Here is a 14,666-nt window from a genome sequence, read left to right as displayed (position 1 = left end):
TGGAATGGGGTTGCTGTTTTCCAAGATACTGATGGTATAAATGATACTGAGGAAGAAGAGGAAGAAGCAGCAGCAGCAGGAAATGGTGCTTCTGAATTAATAGAAAAAGCCAAAAAGCCTGTTGAATCTGATAATTTGTTTGATTTAAAGTCACAGGCACCCGAGGGGAGGTTAGATTCTCTTGAGTTTTCTGACCGTGAGCTTAGCCTACAGGCACCTCTTCAGTCTGACAATGATGATTTACAACCTGAAACTAGTAGTTCATTGAGTCCCATTAAGTCTGAGGAGTCTGACTCTCCTTCCAGACTGATACGTTCAGATAGAAAGAGGCAGAAGCCACAACGTTTCGCAGATGAACATTTTAATACTGTGTATGCCAATAAGGCGGTTTTTGAGCCAAAAAGCTACAATGATGTTCAGAATTTACCTAAGCACCAAGCTGCAAATTGGTATAAAGCTATGAACTCTGAGATAGCTTCTTTAAAAGAGCATAACACTTGGTCTCTTGTACCACAAACCCCAGATATGAGACTTATTGATTCAAAATGGGTTTATAGAGTTAAAATGAAAGACAAAAATGAAGTTGTAAGGTACAAGGCAAGACTAGTTGCTAAGGGCGTTCAACAAATTCCAGGCAAAGATTATGATTTGTGCTATTCACCAAGTGTAAAATATGAAACAGTTAAGCTTTTGTTAAAAGATGCTTCACAGTGTGGAAAAGCCCGCTATGCAATGTTTCTCTGCTCTTAAGAGAGTGGTAATGTACCTTAAACATACCAAACATTATAGGTTGCAGTTTACATCACACATGAAAGACATGTACAAAGTATGCTTTATGTTTTTGTTCCACAATGATGAACCGCAGGGGAAATGTTGAATGGTTTCTTTAAATGTAAAGGTTCATCATTGTTCCACTCCATGTGTATGTCTTTAAGGGGCCAGAGCAAGGGCCAGAGCAAGATAACGAGACCCAGCTTTACAGCTGTGAAACATAGCAGGTGCTGCTGAGTTGTATTTGATTAAGACGTGTCAGCATTTGGGTAGAGTATATAAGGAGCAGCACCTAGCTCTCCCATTACCCTGGGGGATGGGTTGGTGGTTGGGTCATGTTGGTTTGTTGGTGTATTTAGTGTAAATGGAGTTTTTGTTTTTCTTATTAAAACCTTCTTTAAGTTATTTTTGAGTCCTTTCTTTTTAATGCATGATCTCCCCAGCAAGCTCTCTGCAGCGTTACTATACTGCAAAAAGCCAACATGCCCATCTGGCTGGGTTTCTCCAGCCACTCTGGGCGGCTTCCAACAGAATATAGAAGCACTCCAGGCCAGACATAGCTCAGTCGGTAGAGCATGAGACTCTAAATCACAGGCTGGTGGGTTCGAGTTCCGCGCTGGGTGAAAGATTCCTACATCACAGGAGGGTTGGACCAGATGATCCTCATTGTCCCTTACTAACTCTAGGCTTCTATGATCCCTCTCTTCTGATCATAGCTGTCAACTTACAGATTTGAAAATAAGGGACCAGCAGCCTCGAAAATGAGGGATCAGCAGCCAAAATTTTAGTCAACCAGCAGCCAAACAAAGCCTCAAGCGGTGGTTCCCACAGCGCAGCAACCCGGCAAAGGGGATGCAGCAAGGAAAACCACCGTCACCTCTCCACTGGGAAGCGCTGAGCAAAGGCGAGTCCCCAGGCAATGCGGCCGATTTGATCGGCACAAGGCATTCCAGCTCCACACCCCCCCCCCAGTCGTTCTTAGAGTCCTTATTGGGTGAGTAACACAGCCAAGCAACACAGTTGGAGCCTCCCTCCTCCCTGGCCAGCAGGGAGAGAAGGAGAGGAGCTGCTTCCTTTGAGACCCGGGAAATTTAAGGGACGTCATCAATAAGGGACAGCAGCAGGACATGGCGCTGGGATAAGGGACTGTCCCGCCAAATAAGGGACGCTTGACAGCTATGCTTCTGATACGAACTTAGTCCTGGCAAACGTATAACAATTTGGTGGAGCTCCCTTGTATGATTACAGTGAGCCCGTAACATCTGCTTGCGTTATTTTCCCCCAGCTCCTGCTTACCTGCAGCTCTCGGAGGTACAGCTGAGCCGGGTCGTAATCCACCACCGGGAAAGCTAAGGTTTTGACAGCTGCACTGCTTTTCAACATTCCCCGGAAGAAGGACTTGGCCGGCCGGTCCACTGCCTCCAGGTGCCTCGGGATCTGCTTGGGGTTCAGGTGGATGAGGACGTCATAGAAGTCCAAAGGAGGGCGGAAGACCATCTGCCAAGGGGGAAACCACGTTAAAATGGGGCTCAGCGGCAAGGGAAATGTGGAGCCGAGTCCCAAAGGAGGGGGAGAAGGAAGTTTTGCCAGCTAGGATCATCTCACCCAGGCCCAACCAGGGTCTCAGAAACCACAGCTGCACATCACGTTCTGGTTAGCAGTGCAAGAGTGACGGACTGAGCTGTGATTCCTGCAGATATGTATCAAATTCAGATATATAGGTAAAGTCGGTTATGATACATTGGGCCAAAGATTTTGGGTATAATATACAGTTAAAACTGTTTGGGGAAAACTGTGGAAAGAAGGGTTAAAATTTACTGAATGCAATGCCCTAAAAGAAAATGTGGTGAAAATGATGTATAGATGGTCTATTATGCCTGTGAAACTAGCTAAAATGTATAAAGTTAGTAATAAATGTAAAGAAAAAGGAGGAACATTTAATCACATGTGGTGGGAATGTAAAAAAGTGAAAAACTTCTGGGAAATGATTTACAATGAGATGAAAAGAAATGTTGAAATATATATTTATTAAGAAACCAGAAGCATTTTTACTTGGCATTGTAGGAGATGATATAAATAGAAAGGGTTGTAAGTTGTTTTTCTGTGCAATGACTGCAGCAAGAATACTATTGGTACAAAACTGGAAGCAAGAAGAATTACCGATGAAAGAAGAATCGAGGATGAAACTGATGGACTATGCAGAATTTGATAAACTAACAGGAAGGATTCGAAACTCTCAGAAGACTCGAGTAAATTTACAGGCTATTTGAAAAGCAATTGTGATGAACAGATTACGCGAGTAGGTTTGCAAGAAGTTTTGTAAGGTGAATTATTAGAAATATTGCAAAAATAAAAAAGATAATGAGGAGAATTATTAGTTAAAGATATTTAAAGGAAATATGAAATTAAGAAATGCATAATAAGTGACAAGTACGGAAAATCATCAGAGGTGTTGACGGAAGTCCAAAAAATATTGTATAAGATGAGAAGTTCTGTTGTATGCATGTTAATTAATATGTTAAAATTAATAAAAATGTATAAAGAAAAAAAGAAAGAAACTCAATATATAAGCCAGGTGCCAAATGCCTTCCTAAACCAGGGTTACAGTCGCCAAGACGGAATGCCTAGGTGCCATTTTTGGACCAGATGACTTTTTGGTTCCCCGGACATAAACTTCCAGATGGTGGAGACGTCAGGCACCATCCTGGCACCCGGGCACCTTCGCTGGATTGCATGTGGCCGACAGTCAGGTGCTTGTTTATTTTTCGTGGCACTGCGAGAGATTAGAGGGTACCACGGTTAACTTGCCCAGCAGTAGGGAACGAATTAAAGATAACGTCCCTGCTTTAGATGCGATCCTCGGCCCAGTAGACCTGAAGGAGCATCTCCACCCAGGACACCGGGGTCCAGATCCCAGGGCCTTCTGGCAGTTCTCTCACTGCGAGAAGCCAAGTTACATGGAACCAGGCAGAGGGCCTTCTCGGTAGTGGCGCCTTCCCTGTGGAACGCCCTCCCACCAGATGTCAAAGGGAACAACTACCAGACTTTTAGAAGACATGTGAAGGCAGCCCTGTTCAGGGAAGCTTTTAATGTTTAATAGGTTATTGTATTTTAGTGTTCAATTGGAAGCTGCCCAGAGTGGCTGGGGAAACCCAGCCAGATGGGCGGGGTATAAATAATAAATTATTATTATTAGTAGTAGTAGTAGTATTTTGTTGGAAGCTGCCTAGAGTGGCTGGGGAAGCCCAGCCAGATGGGCAGGGTATAAATAAATTATTATTATTATTATTATTATTATTATTATTATTATTATTACTACTACTACTACTACTACTACTACTACTATCTTGGCGTTGTGGTGCCTAGCACTGTGACTGAAGATAATCTCCAGATCAGGACATAGACTCATAGAATCCTAGAGTTGGAAGAGACCACAAGGGCCATCGAGTCCAACCCCCTGCCAAGCAGGAAACACCATCAGAGCACTCCTGACATATGGTTGTCAAGCCTCTGCTTAAAGACCTCCAAAGTAGGAGACTCCACCACACTCCTTGGCAGCAAATTCCACTGTCGAACAGCTGTGGGGGTTGTGGAAGATGCCTCTGGCTTGCAGGCCTAAAGCTGGCCATGTCTGCAGTAAGCTGGTCTTTTGGAAAATAATATATATATATTTTAAAAATATCAGATCTCAGCAGCTGAAAGTCATGCAAGCACAGTGCTCCACTTCTGCATCTGCAGAGATGCTGAATCACCGTGAGTTGAGGTTCTAGGGTTTGCTCACCAGCTTTCTCCCTGCCAAGGAGCACCCACAGCTCCAACTTTCGCAGGCTTGCAACGCAAACCGCAAAATAAGAACAACAGAGAGCTCTGGAAGAGGTGCTGCAACGGCATGGCAGCTTCAGGAAGTGGTTGTCACTCTCACGCGGGCCTCCCAAAAACGCCCAGCTCTACAACAACCATATTGTGCGCAATATCATGCATCATGAGTGCGGTACTCTGGGCAGCTATGGTGACACGCCTGAGCTTTGCAAAAACAAACTGGCAACACAGCAGAAGAGACTTAGCCAGTTGGGGGTGGAATCTGAATTGACTCTTTGTTCTCTCCCCCAAAAAATGACGAATTGAAATTTGATGACGAAAGCCACAGATGTGCAGAGCTAAGATAAACTCAATTCCGTAGCCACCGTCAACTAAGATGCACCTGACACAGTGGCCTCGAGTCCTCAAAAAATTGTGCCACAAAAAATTGTTAAATGTTTTAAGGAGCCACAAATGGTCTTTGATTTGCAGCAGTCACAGAGATTAACTACTGCAGCTGCCCCTCTGGAAACCAAATCGAGTATGAAAGATGAAGAGAAGGATGACTTGTGACATTTCATTCTGCAGTTTTGAAATCGTTTTGAGTAATTACCGTATTTTTCGCTCTATAGGATGCACATTTCCCCCTCCAAAAATGAAGGGGAAATGTGTGTGCGTCCTATGGAGCGAATGCAGGCTCCTTGGCTTCAGCGATAGCAATATGAAGCCTCCAAAGTGGAGAGGGAGAACTCCCCCCGCGCTCCGGAGGCTTTGCGTTGCTTTTGCTGAAGCCGCCTGAAGCCCCCGGAGCGCAGGGGGAACTCCCGTTGCGCTCCAGGGGCTTCAGGCAGCTATCCGCAAGCCTTCGGAGCGCAGCAGGAGTTCCCGCTGTGCTTTGAAGGCTTGCAGACAGCCGTCTGAAGCCTGGAGAGCGAGAGGGTTCGGTGCACACCGATCCCTCTTGCTCTCCAGGCTTCGCTTTGCTATCCCCCTCTCTGCGCAGCGCCCCTTCAGCGAAGCGGGAGGAGAATTGGAAGGGGCTCCGTTTCTCCTCCCGCTTCGCTGAAGGGGCGCTGAGCGGAGAGGGGGATAATTTTTTTCCACTGTTCTCCCCCTCCTATGGTCCGGTGCGTCCTATAGAGCGAAAAATACGGTACACAGAATCGTAGATTTGGAAGGGACACCAAAGGTCATCTAGTCCAGCCTCACTGGCAATGCAGAAAACTCTGCTAAAGCATCCATGGGCCATTTAAACCGGCTTGGTTAGTGACGGGGAAGCAGGAGCAGCTATTGCAAGGCACTGAAGCCCCACGTCCAAGCCCTCTACTGGGACTCTGATTCTGTCATTTACAAGCCTTCTGTCACGAGGACTAGAAACTTACCTTTAAAAAATGAAACAAAAGGAGGAACTCAAGTCCCAAGAGGAAAGTTTGAAGGAACTGGGTGTGTTTGTCGTGGGAAAGAGAAGGACGAGGGAGGGTTCAGAAACCTGAATGGCTGAATGGAAGAGGGCAAAGGCGTCTTCTCTGCTGACTAGATCTCATGGACGAGCAACAAGAGGGTAGATTTTCACTAAACATTAGGAGGATTATCAGCCCCTCCTTCCGCTTGCTTCACTGGCCAACCCCCTCCCAATCAATTCTGTCACTCCTTGGCAGGTCCAGGTCTGCCAACGAGCATACAGAACAGTTTTGAATAGGCTATTTTGTTGACTGCATTGCAGAGGGCTGGAATAGACAACCAACTCTACAATTCTATGATTTCATGGATAGATAGATGATGGATGGATAGATAGACAGATAGATAGACAGACAGACACAGTGTTATATCAATCAATACCAGTATACCCGAAGGAGCGTCTCCACCCCCATCATTCTGCCCGGACACTGAGGTCCAGCGCCGAGGGCCTTCTGGCGGTTCCCTCACTGCAAGAAGCAAAGCTACAGGGAACCAGGCAGAGGGCCTTCTCGGTGGTGGCACCCGCCCTGTGGAACGCCCTCCCACCAAATGTCAAAGAGATAAACAACTACCTGACATTTAGAAGACATCTGAAGGCAGCCCTGTATCAGGAATTTTTTTGTGTCTAATGTTTTACAATGTCTAATGTTTTAAAGCTACAGGGAACCAGACAGAGGGCCTTCTCGGTAGTGGCGCCCGCCATGTGGAACAACAACTACCAGACATTTAGAAGACGTCAGAAGGCATTTTTAATCTTTGTTGGAAGCTGCCCAGAGTGGCTGGGGAGACCCAGCCAGATGGGCAGGGTACAAATAAGAAATTATTATTATTATTATTTTCATTACATAGAATAAATTACTAAATAAACTTGCCTTCACATCCTGGCTTCCCAGAGGGTCCATGAGCTGCTTCTCCAAAACCTGAAGAGACTCCTGAGCCAAAACCAAGAGGCGTTGCAGGACCTGGTGGGGGGGGGGGGGAGAAGAAGAGGCAGAAGAGAGGCAGAGGTTTTAAGAACCGTTCACAGTCAGCGCCGCCGGTGGGCACGCGAGGGCATTTGGCAAGAGCTGGTGTATCTGGAAGGACCCCACCACCACCACCTTTGCAAGGCCTGGCTCGATTCTGCAGGAGAGCAAAGGACATTCGGAGGCAGCCGGCCCAAGGTGGTACCTTTGCCTCCAGACCCTTCCTCAAAAGGAGAGGCCCAGTGCGGTGTAGAGGTCAGAGCAGGGTTCCCAAAGTGGGGTGTACCGTCCTGTGGCGGGGGGGGGGAATAACCTAGAGGGGCGCCAAGAGGTAAAGAGGTGCAGGAAGTGTAAATGACCATCAGACTCTGAAAAGCTGATAGCACTGGATCATCAAGTTGAATTAAAGAAACTAGATTGTGTGTTTGTGTGTGTGTCTAACATCTTTATTCTTTTCCCCCTCCTTTCCTCTGTACCGCTTTATTTCTTTATAACGGAAATTCTTTCAATAAAACAATAATATTTAAAAAGTTGAATTAAATTGGATTCCACATGAAGATGTAACTGCTACTGTTTTGAATTTTATTGTGTTACTACCTTCCTAGGTGGGACGCGGGTGGCGCTGTGGGTTAAACCACAGAGCCAAGGGCTTTGCTGATCAGAAGGTCGGCGGTTTGAGTCCCCGCGATGGAGTGAGCACCCGTTACTCGGTCCCTGCTCCTGCCAACCTAGCAGTTCGAAAGCACGTCAAAGTGCAAGTAGATAAATAGGTACCGCTCTGGCGGGAAGGCGTTTCTGTGCGCTGCTCTGGTTCACCAGAAGCGGCTTAGTCCTGCTGGCCACATGACCCAGAAGCTAGCTGTGGACAAACCCTGGCTGCCTCAGCCAATAAAGCGAGATGAGCGTCACAACCCCAGAGTCAGCCACAACTGGACCTAATGGTCAGGGGTTGCTTTACCTTTACCTTTTACCTTCCTGAGTGGGGTGTGCCATTATGAATAAAGGCTTTTTTTATAGGGTGCGGCAGGGGGCACTGGACGTGAGTTTATAGAACCAAGGGGGTAGTGGCTTGAAAAAGCTTGGGAGCCACTGGGCTAGAATAGGACCTGCGAGATCAGGGTTCAAATCCCCACTCCGTCACGAAACTCAATGGGTGACCTTGCACCAGTCAGCCTAACCTAGAAATGTATATTAAATGAAAAGATTGGAAAAAAATTCAGATGTGATTGATGGAAGTCAAAAAATTGTATAAGATATAAAAGTATGTTTAATTGTTGAAAATGATACGTCAAAAAACTAATAAAAAATTTGGATACCGTATTTTTCGCTCCATAAGACGCACTTTTTTCCTCCTAAAAAGTAAGGGGAAATGTGAGTGTGTCTTATGGAGCGAATGGCGCTGCGCAGAGAGGGAGAACTGCGCAGTGCCCCTTCAGCGAAGCGCCTCTCCTGGCTTCTGCCACACGCAGCCTCTTCGGGCAGGGGGAGCCTTCATCCCGCTGCCCTGAAGAGGCTTGGCGCAGCTATCCCAGAAGCCAGAACAGCCAGAGGCTATCCCAGAAGCCAGTTCCCTCTTGCTGTTCTGGTTTCTGGGATTCAGAATATTTTTTTTCTTGTTTTCCTCCTCCCAAAACTAGGTGCACCTTATGGTCTGGTGCGTCTTATGGAGTGAAAAATACGGTATGCAGTGGTACCTCGGGTTAAGTACTTAATTCGTTCCAGAGGTCCGTTCTTAACCTGAAACTGTTCTTAACCTGAAGCACCACTTTAGCTAATGGGGCCTCCCGCTGCTGCCGCGCCGCTGCCGCGCCACTGCCGCACAATTTCTGTTCTCATCCTGAAGCAAATTTCTTAACCCGGGGTACTATTTCTGGGTTAGCGGAGTCTGTAACCTGAAGCGTACGTAACCTGAAGCGTATGTAACCCGAGGTACCGCTGTATATAAAAAAAAAGATGAGGAAGGGGAAAACCAGTGCTATTTTTCTAAAAAAAATGTTTAGGGCTTTTCTCATTTTCTTACTCATATTGCCCCCTCAATGAGGCCAAACTTAGATTCACAAAATGTTTAAGCGTATGCATACCCCTGCAGCCCCCACAGATAAAAAGCACTGGGGAAAACCCACGCACTGCCACCTCAAACGTCCTTTGCTGTGTTCAATTTTAGCAGAGTTGAAAAGGCTTCAATGAGAGAGGACAGATCGGAAGAGGCCGAGAAGTAAAGGTTTGACCTGCCCAACCAGGGGACGAAGGCTGCAGCTGGGCTCACCTGCGCAGAAGGCTTCTCCTTGGTCCACGCCGAGTCCTGGCGGTCCCTGGGGGTGGCGATGAACATGACGGGGAGGCGCGGCCGGGCGGCCACAAAATGGTTCCTGATCTCCACGTAATCTGCATCTGGATGCAAAAACATCATGGCGTCAGACAGCAGAAGTCACTGCAACGGGGGGGGAGCGGACAAAGTTTCTCTGGCACCCTCCTGTTACAACACTCGATGCAAGAGACAAGAGAAAAGAAGGACCATCTCACTGGAAGACTCCGGTTCAATCACAGCCATCTTCAGGTAGGGCTGGGCAGGCATGTCCCCTGCCTAGGGAAGCTGCAGCTGCCCACCAGTGTAGACATCACAGGGCTAGATTCTAAACTAGGCAGTTCCTGGTGTTCCCAGATCACGATTATTTATTTATTTTTATTAATGTATTTATTTGGCTTTTCAGATTAAAATTTTACACTCACATATACCACATAGGGTGGCGCTGTGGGTTAAACCACAGAGCCTAGGATTTGCCGATGGGAAGGTCGGCGGTTCAAATCCCCGCGACGGGGTGAGCTCCCGTTGCTCGGCCCCTGCTCCTGCCAACCTAGCAGTTCGAAAGCACGTCAAAGTGCAAGCAGATAAATAGGTACCACTCCGGCGGGAAGGTAAACGGCGTTTCCATGCGCTGCTCTGGTTCACCAGAAGTGGCTTAGTCATGCCAGCCACATGATCTGGAAGCTGTACACCGGCTCCCTCGGCCAGTAAAGCGAGATGAGTGCCGCAACCCCAAGTTGGCCACGACTGGACCTAATGGTCAGGGGTCCCTTTACCCTTTACCTTATACCACATAGAAACAAGATTCCAAGGAATCTCCTGGATTTCCCTCCTCCCCTTTGTGGATCCTATTGTTCGTCATTTCCTCCTGCATATTTCATAATAATCCAAATCTTTTACCTCTCCACTGTGTCCAAAATTCACCATTAGACTACAAGCGTTATTCCAATCCTACAAACGATTTTAACTGTTTACAATGATTCTTAAGCTAAGTTATAAATTTCCCCCAATCCTTAATTAAATTTTGGTCTCCCTGATTTCTGATTCTTCTGGTCATTTTAGCCATTTCAGCACAATCCATCAACTTGATCTGCCATTCTTCTCCGGAAGGGATTTATCTTCTTTCCATCTCTGGGCCAATAACATCCGTGCGGCCGTGGTCGCATAAATAGCCGGCTCCCTTGGGATTTTGGCACCTGGAATTCCTAAAATAAAGGCTTCAGGTTCCCAGATGACGATGAAGGCAGCACCGAACCATAAAGCACCGCCCAGCAAACTGCCTGCATTCCCTTACACAGGCACGGTCCACCTATGTCCCACCTGAGGCCAGCTTTCTCCAACCTGTAGCCTTCCAGATGGTGATGGGATGCAGCTGCCATCATCCCTGACCATGGGCTACGCTGGGATTGGTGTGAGCTGCAGTCCAACTGCACCTCGAGGGAACTAGGTTGGGAAGCCTTGTACCCATGGTGGAGGATGTAAAGGCGAAATATATGCACACCAACAATATGGACACCGACTGAGAGCTGTGAAGATTCACTTCTCGGTATGCGGATTGAGGGTTAAGATATAGCAGAGATAGAGGACGATAGATGGATAGATTTGTTGTGGTTGTTGTGGTTGTATTTCTTTGCTTTTTCTTTCTTTTTTCTTTTTCTCCTCTTATATCTTTTTCTTCCTTTTTCTGATTTTTTTTGGTGGTATTTCTATTTGGTTTTTACTGCATTATACAGTGGTACCTCGGGATGCGAACGGGATCCGTTCCGGAGCCCTGTACGCATCCAGAAGCAAACGTAACCAGCAACGGCGCATCTGCGCACGCATTGCTTTTCGCTGCTTCTGCGCATGATGTCATTTTGAGCATCTGCGCATGCGGTGAAAACCAGAAGTAACGTGCTCCGTTACTTCCAGGTTGCCGCGGAGCGCAACTCGAACGCGCTCAACATGAAGCATATTCAACCCGAGGTAGGACTGTATGCTGAAAACTTTTAATAAAATTAATATGAAGAAATAAGAAACCTACAGAGCCCCAGCACCAGCCAACCCAGGGTCTTTTCATCTTGGAGATGAAGCAGGTTTTTTTTAAAAAAAAATGGAGTGAAATTTTGGAGAACAGGATGAATTCTGCAATCTGCATCAAAGGTGCCAATAGATCACATCGGCATACCGGAATTCTTTATCCAGATTTTTCCAGGCATGGAGAAAAGCTGAGCACTGAGCCACACTCCAACCCAAGGTCTAGAAATCTGAGTTGGACACCTCGCTGCCTATTGCACACACACACTTTGAAAACACATCTTCACAGCCATGAGAGCTAGAAACCTGCCACATAGATATATATATTTTTTTTTTAAAAAAAGGAAAGCTGAATTTTTTCAGAATGCTATGCTCTGCACCAAGATAAGGAGAGCTGTGCTACACTTTAATGGTCCTTTAAGGCAGGCAGAGACATCACCTTGCCAACAAAGGTCCGTATAGTTAATCTCTGGTTTTCCCAGTAGTGATGTATGGAAGTGAGAGCTGGACCATAAAGAAGGCTGATCGCCGAAGAATGGATGCTTTTGAATTCTGGTGCTGGAGGAGACTCTTGAGAGTCCCATGGGCTGCAAGAAGATCAAACCTCTCCATTCTGAAGGAAATCAGCCCTGAGTGCTCACTGGAAGGACAGATCCTGAAGCTGAGGCTCCAAGACTTTGGCCACCTCATGAGAAGAGAAGACTCCCTGGAAAAGACCCTGATGTTGGGAAAGATGGAGGGCGCAAGGAGAAGGGGACGACAGAGGACGAGATGGTGGGACAGTGTTCTCAAAGAGACCAGCATGAGTTTGACCAAACTCTGGGAGGCAGTGGAAGACAGGAGTGCCTGGCGTGCTCTGGTCCATGGGGTCAGGAAGAGTTGGACATGACTAAACGACTAAACAACAACAATGTACTGCACCAAGATAAGGTGGGGGGGGTGATCCTGCTGTGCTACACTTTAATGGTCCTTTAAGGCAGGCAATTACAAGCTCCTAGAAAAGCGAGGATTAATCTTGTCGAGTTGTTTCACGAGGAAATATTTGGACTGCAGGCCTCTTTAGCAAAATGGTGCCCAGGCTTCTGGTTTCATGCTGCAGAGGTCAGGCTCTGGAGCACCGGGAGGAGACACTCCTTTCTCTGAGTCAGGAGGTGAACGAGATAACCTTTGCTCCTGTCTGCCTCGGGATCTGCAAATCTGAAAAAAGGCAGTGATGCTGCTTCCTGAGCCTCTGATCAACACACAAGGCAGAGAGAGACTCTCCTCCAAACGCCACGATAAAAAATAAACCAACTCTCTTCCCATCATCTAGCTGCCTCTCGATTAGGCTGCATGGCGGTGGATTACAGGAGCAGATCTACGCTGCTGGAGAGGCAGAGAGTGGATTGTCTGAGACTTCATGCTGAATAAGGGGTTGGAAGAGGTTGGGGCGGGCAATGGAAGTTGAAGCTGCATTCTGAGCCCAGTATTGTTCATTTGACCACACTGTTCATTAGCCATAGAAATATTCTGTCCTTCTATATTGGTTGGGAACATTCATTTATTTCGGGTTAAAACTGGGGACACGCTCCGTTCTTGTAGTCAAGTCAAAACAGGCACAGCCAGAGGGAGCAATGTTTCTGAATACAGTGATACCTTGGTTTTCGAACAGCTTAGTCCATGGGCAGGCAAACTGAGGCCTGGGGGCCGGATCCGGTCCTATCGCCTTCTCAATCTGGCCCACGGACGGTCTGGGAATCAGCATGTTTTTTTACATGAGTAGAACGTGCCCTTTTATTTAAAATGCACGTCTGGGTTATTTGTGGGGCCTGCCTGGTGTTTTTACATGAGTAGAATGTGTGCTTTTATTTAAAATGCATCTCTGAGCTATTTGTGGGGCATAGGAATTCGTTCATCCCCCCCCCAAAAGAAAAATATAGTCCGGCCCCCCACCGTTGAATGGTCTCTTTAAATCTGAAGGTTCATTGTTGTTCCACAAGATGTGTATGTCTTTAAGGGCTAGAGCAAATAACCTGACCCAGTTTTACAGCTGTGAAGCAGTATAGCAGGTGCAGTTAAGGTGTGATAATTAAGCTGTTGGGTATAGTATATAAAGAGCAGCACCTAGCTCTCTCAGTACCTGGTGGTTGGGTCATGCTTATTGATATATTATAATTAATGTAAAAGGAGTTTTTGTTTTTGTTATTAAAACCTAGCAAAAGGTTATTTTGTGTTCCTTGTAATGTGTGGTCTCTGCAGCGCAAGCTCTCTACAGCGCAACTAATCTGCAAACAGCCAGTACCCACAAGGTCTGAGGGACAATGGACCGGCCCCCTGCTGAAAAAGTTTGCTGACCCCGCCTTAGTTCTTGAACAACTTGGAACCCGATCGCTGCAAACCCAGAAGTAAGTGTTCCAGTTTGTGAACTTTCTTCAGAAGCCAAGCGTGCTCCGTTTTGAGTGCAACGCTTCCGTTCTGAGTGCTACACTGAGGTCTGTCTGCTTTTGCTATTAATTTTGCGTTTTTATTGATTTTTTTGTTTTTGTGACTGTGTGGAACCCAGTTCAGCTATTGATTGATTGTGTGACTGCGGAAACGGATAAAAGCTGCAAGTCCGAGAGAACCATTAACAGAACAACAATAAAGTGGTGCCTCGCAAGACGAAAATAATTCGTTCCGCGAGTCTTTTCGTCTTGCGATGTTTTCCGTCTTGTGAAGCACGGTCCGTCGCAACTGCGCTTCTTCAAGCAGCTTTAAGAAAAAAAGCGCAAGACGTTTTCATCTTGCAAAGCAAGCCCATAGGGAAATTCGTCTAGCGAAGCAACGCAAAACCGAAAAACCCTTTCGTCTAGCGAGGCATTCGTCTTGCGAGGCACCACTGTAGAGGTAACTTGTTAAATAGCTGTTTTAGGGGTTGTTTTAAAATATCTGGAACAGATTAATCCATTTTGCATTGCTTTCTATGGGAAAGCACGCCTTGGTTTTGGAATGCTTTGGTTTTGGAACGGAGTTCCAGAACGGCTTAAGTTCTGAGAATCAAGGTACCACTGTACCTGTTGCTGGAAGTCACATCAGGGGAAAGTTGCTCTAGTGCTTGAATCCTGCTTGCGAGTTTCCCACACGCATCTGACTGGCCCCTGTGGGATCAAGGATGCCAGACTAGACGGGCCATTGGCCTGATCCTGCAGGTCCTTCTTATGTTCTTAAGTCTGGTGCGTGTGGTTTGGGAGCTGCATGGTCAGGGGAAAAACAATGCTGTCCAGGCGGGGACCCATTGCTCCAGTCTTGAAACTGTCCAGTCCAAATTTCTAAGGCAAATACTCGGTGTCCCCCCCTGTGTTCCAAACGCAGCATTGCGACTCGAGGCCTGCCTT

At 46.8% G+C, this 14,666-nt stretch overlaps 1 protein-coding gene across 1 annotated transcript in view; it reads right to left on the bottom strand.

Moving 5' to 3' along the window:
• NOL6 (nucleolar protein 6) overlaps window positions 1-14,666 on the bottom strand; it is a 74,682-nt gene that overhangs the window by 19,033 nt on the left and 40,983 nt on the right. Inside the window, exons 22-24 of the mRNA XM_082241809.1 lie at window positions 9,259-9,383; window positions 6,900-6,989; window positions 2,068-2,268 (exon numbers count right to left, since the gene is read on the bottom strand). Of these exons, the coding sequence (XP_082097935.1) occupies window positions 2,068-2,268; window positions 6,900-6,989; window positions 9,259-9,383 (416 nt within the window). The remainder of the gene's footprint in view (window positions 1-2,067; window positions 2,269-6,899; window positions 6,990-9,258; window positions 9,384-14,666) is intronic.

Source organism: Podarcis vaucheri (assembly GCF_965113315.1).
Source record: "Podarcis vaucheri genome assembly, chromosome: 11".
Taxonomy (NCBI): Eukaryota; Metazoa; Chordata; class Lepidosauria; order Squamata; family Lacertidae; genus Podarcis; species Podarcis vaucheri.
Note: the sequence above shows the minus strand (reverse complement) of the source record. Positions and strands in the feature narration are given on the sequence as shown.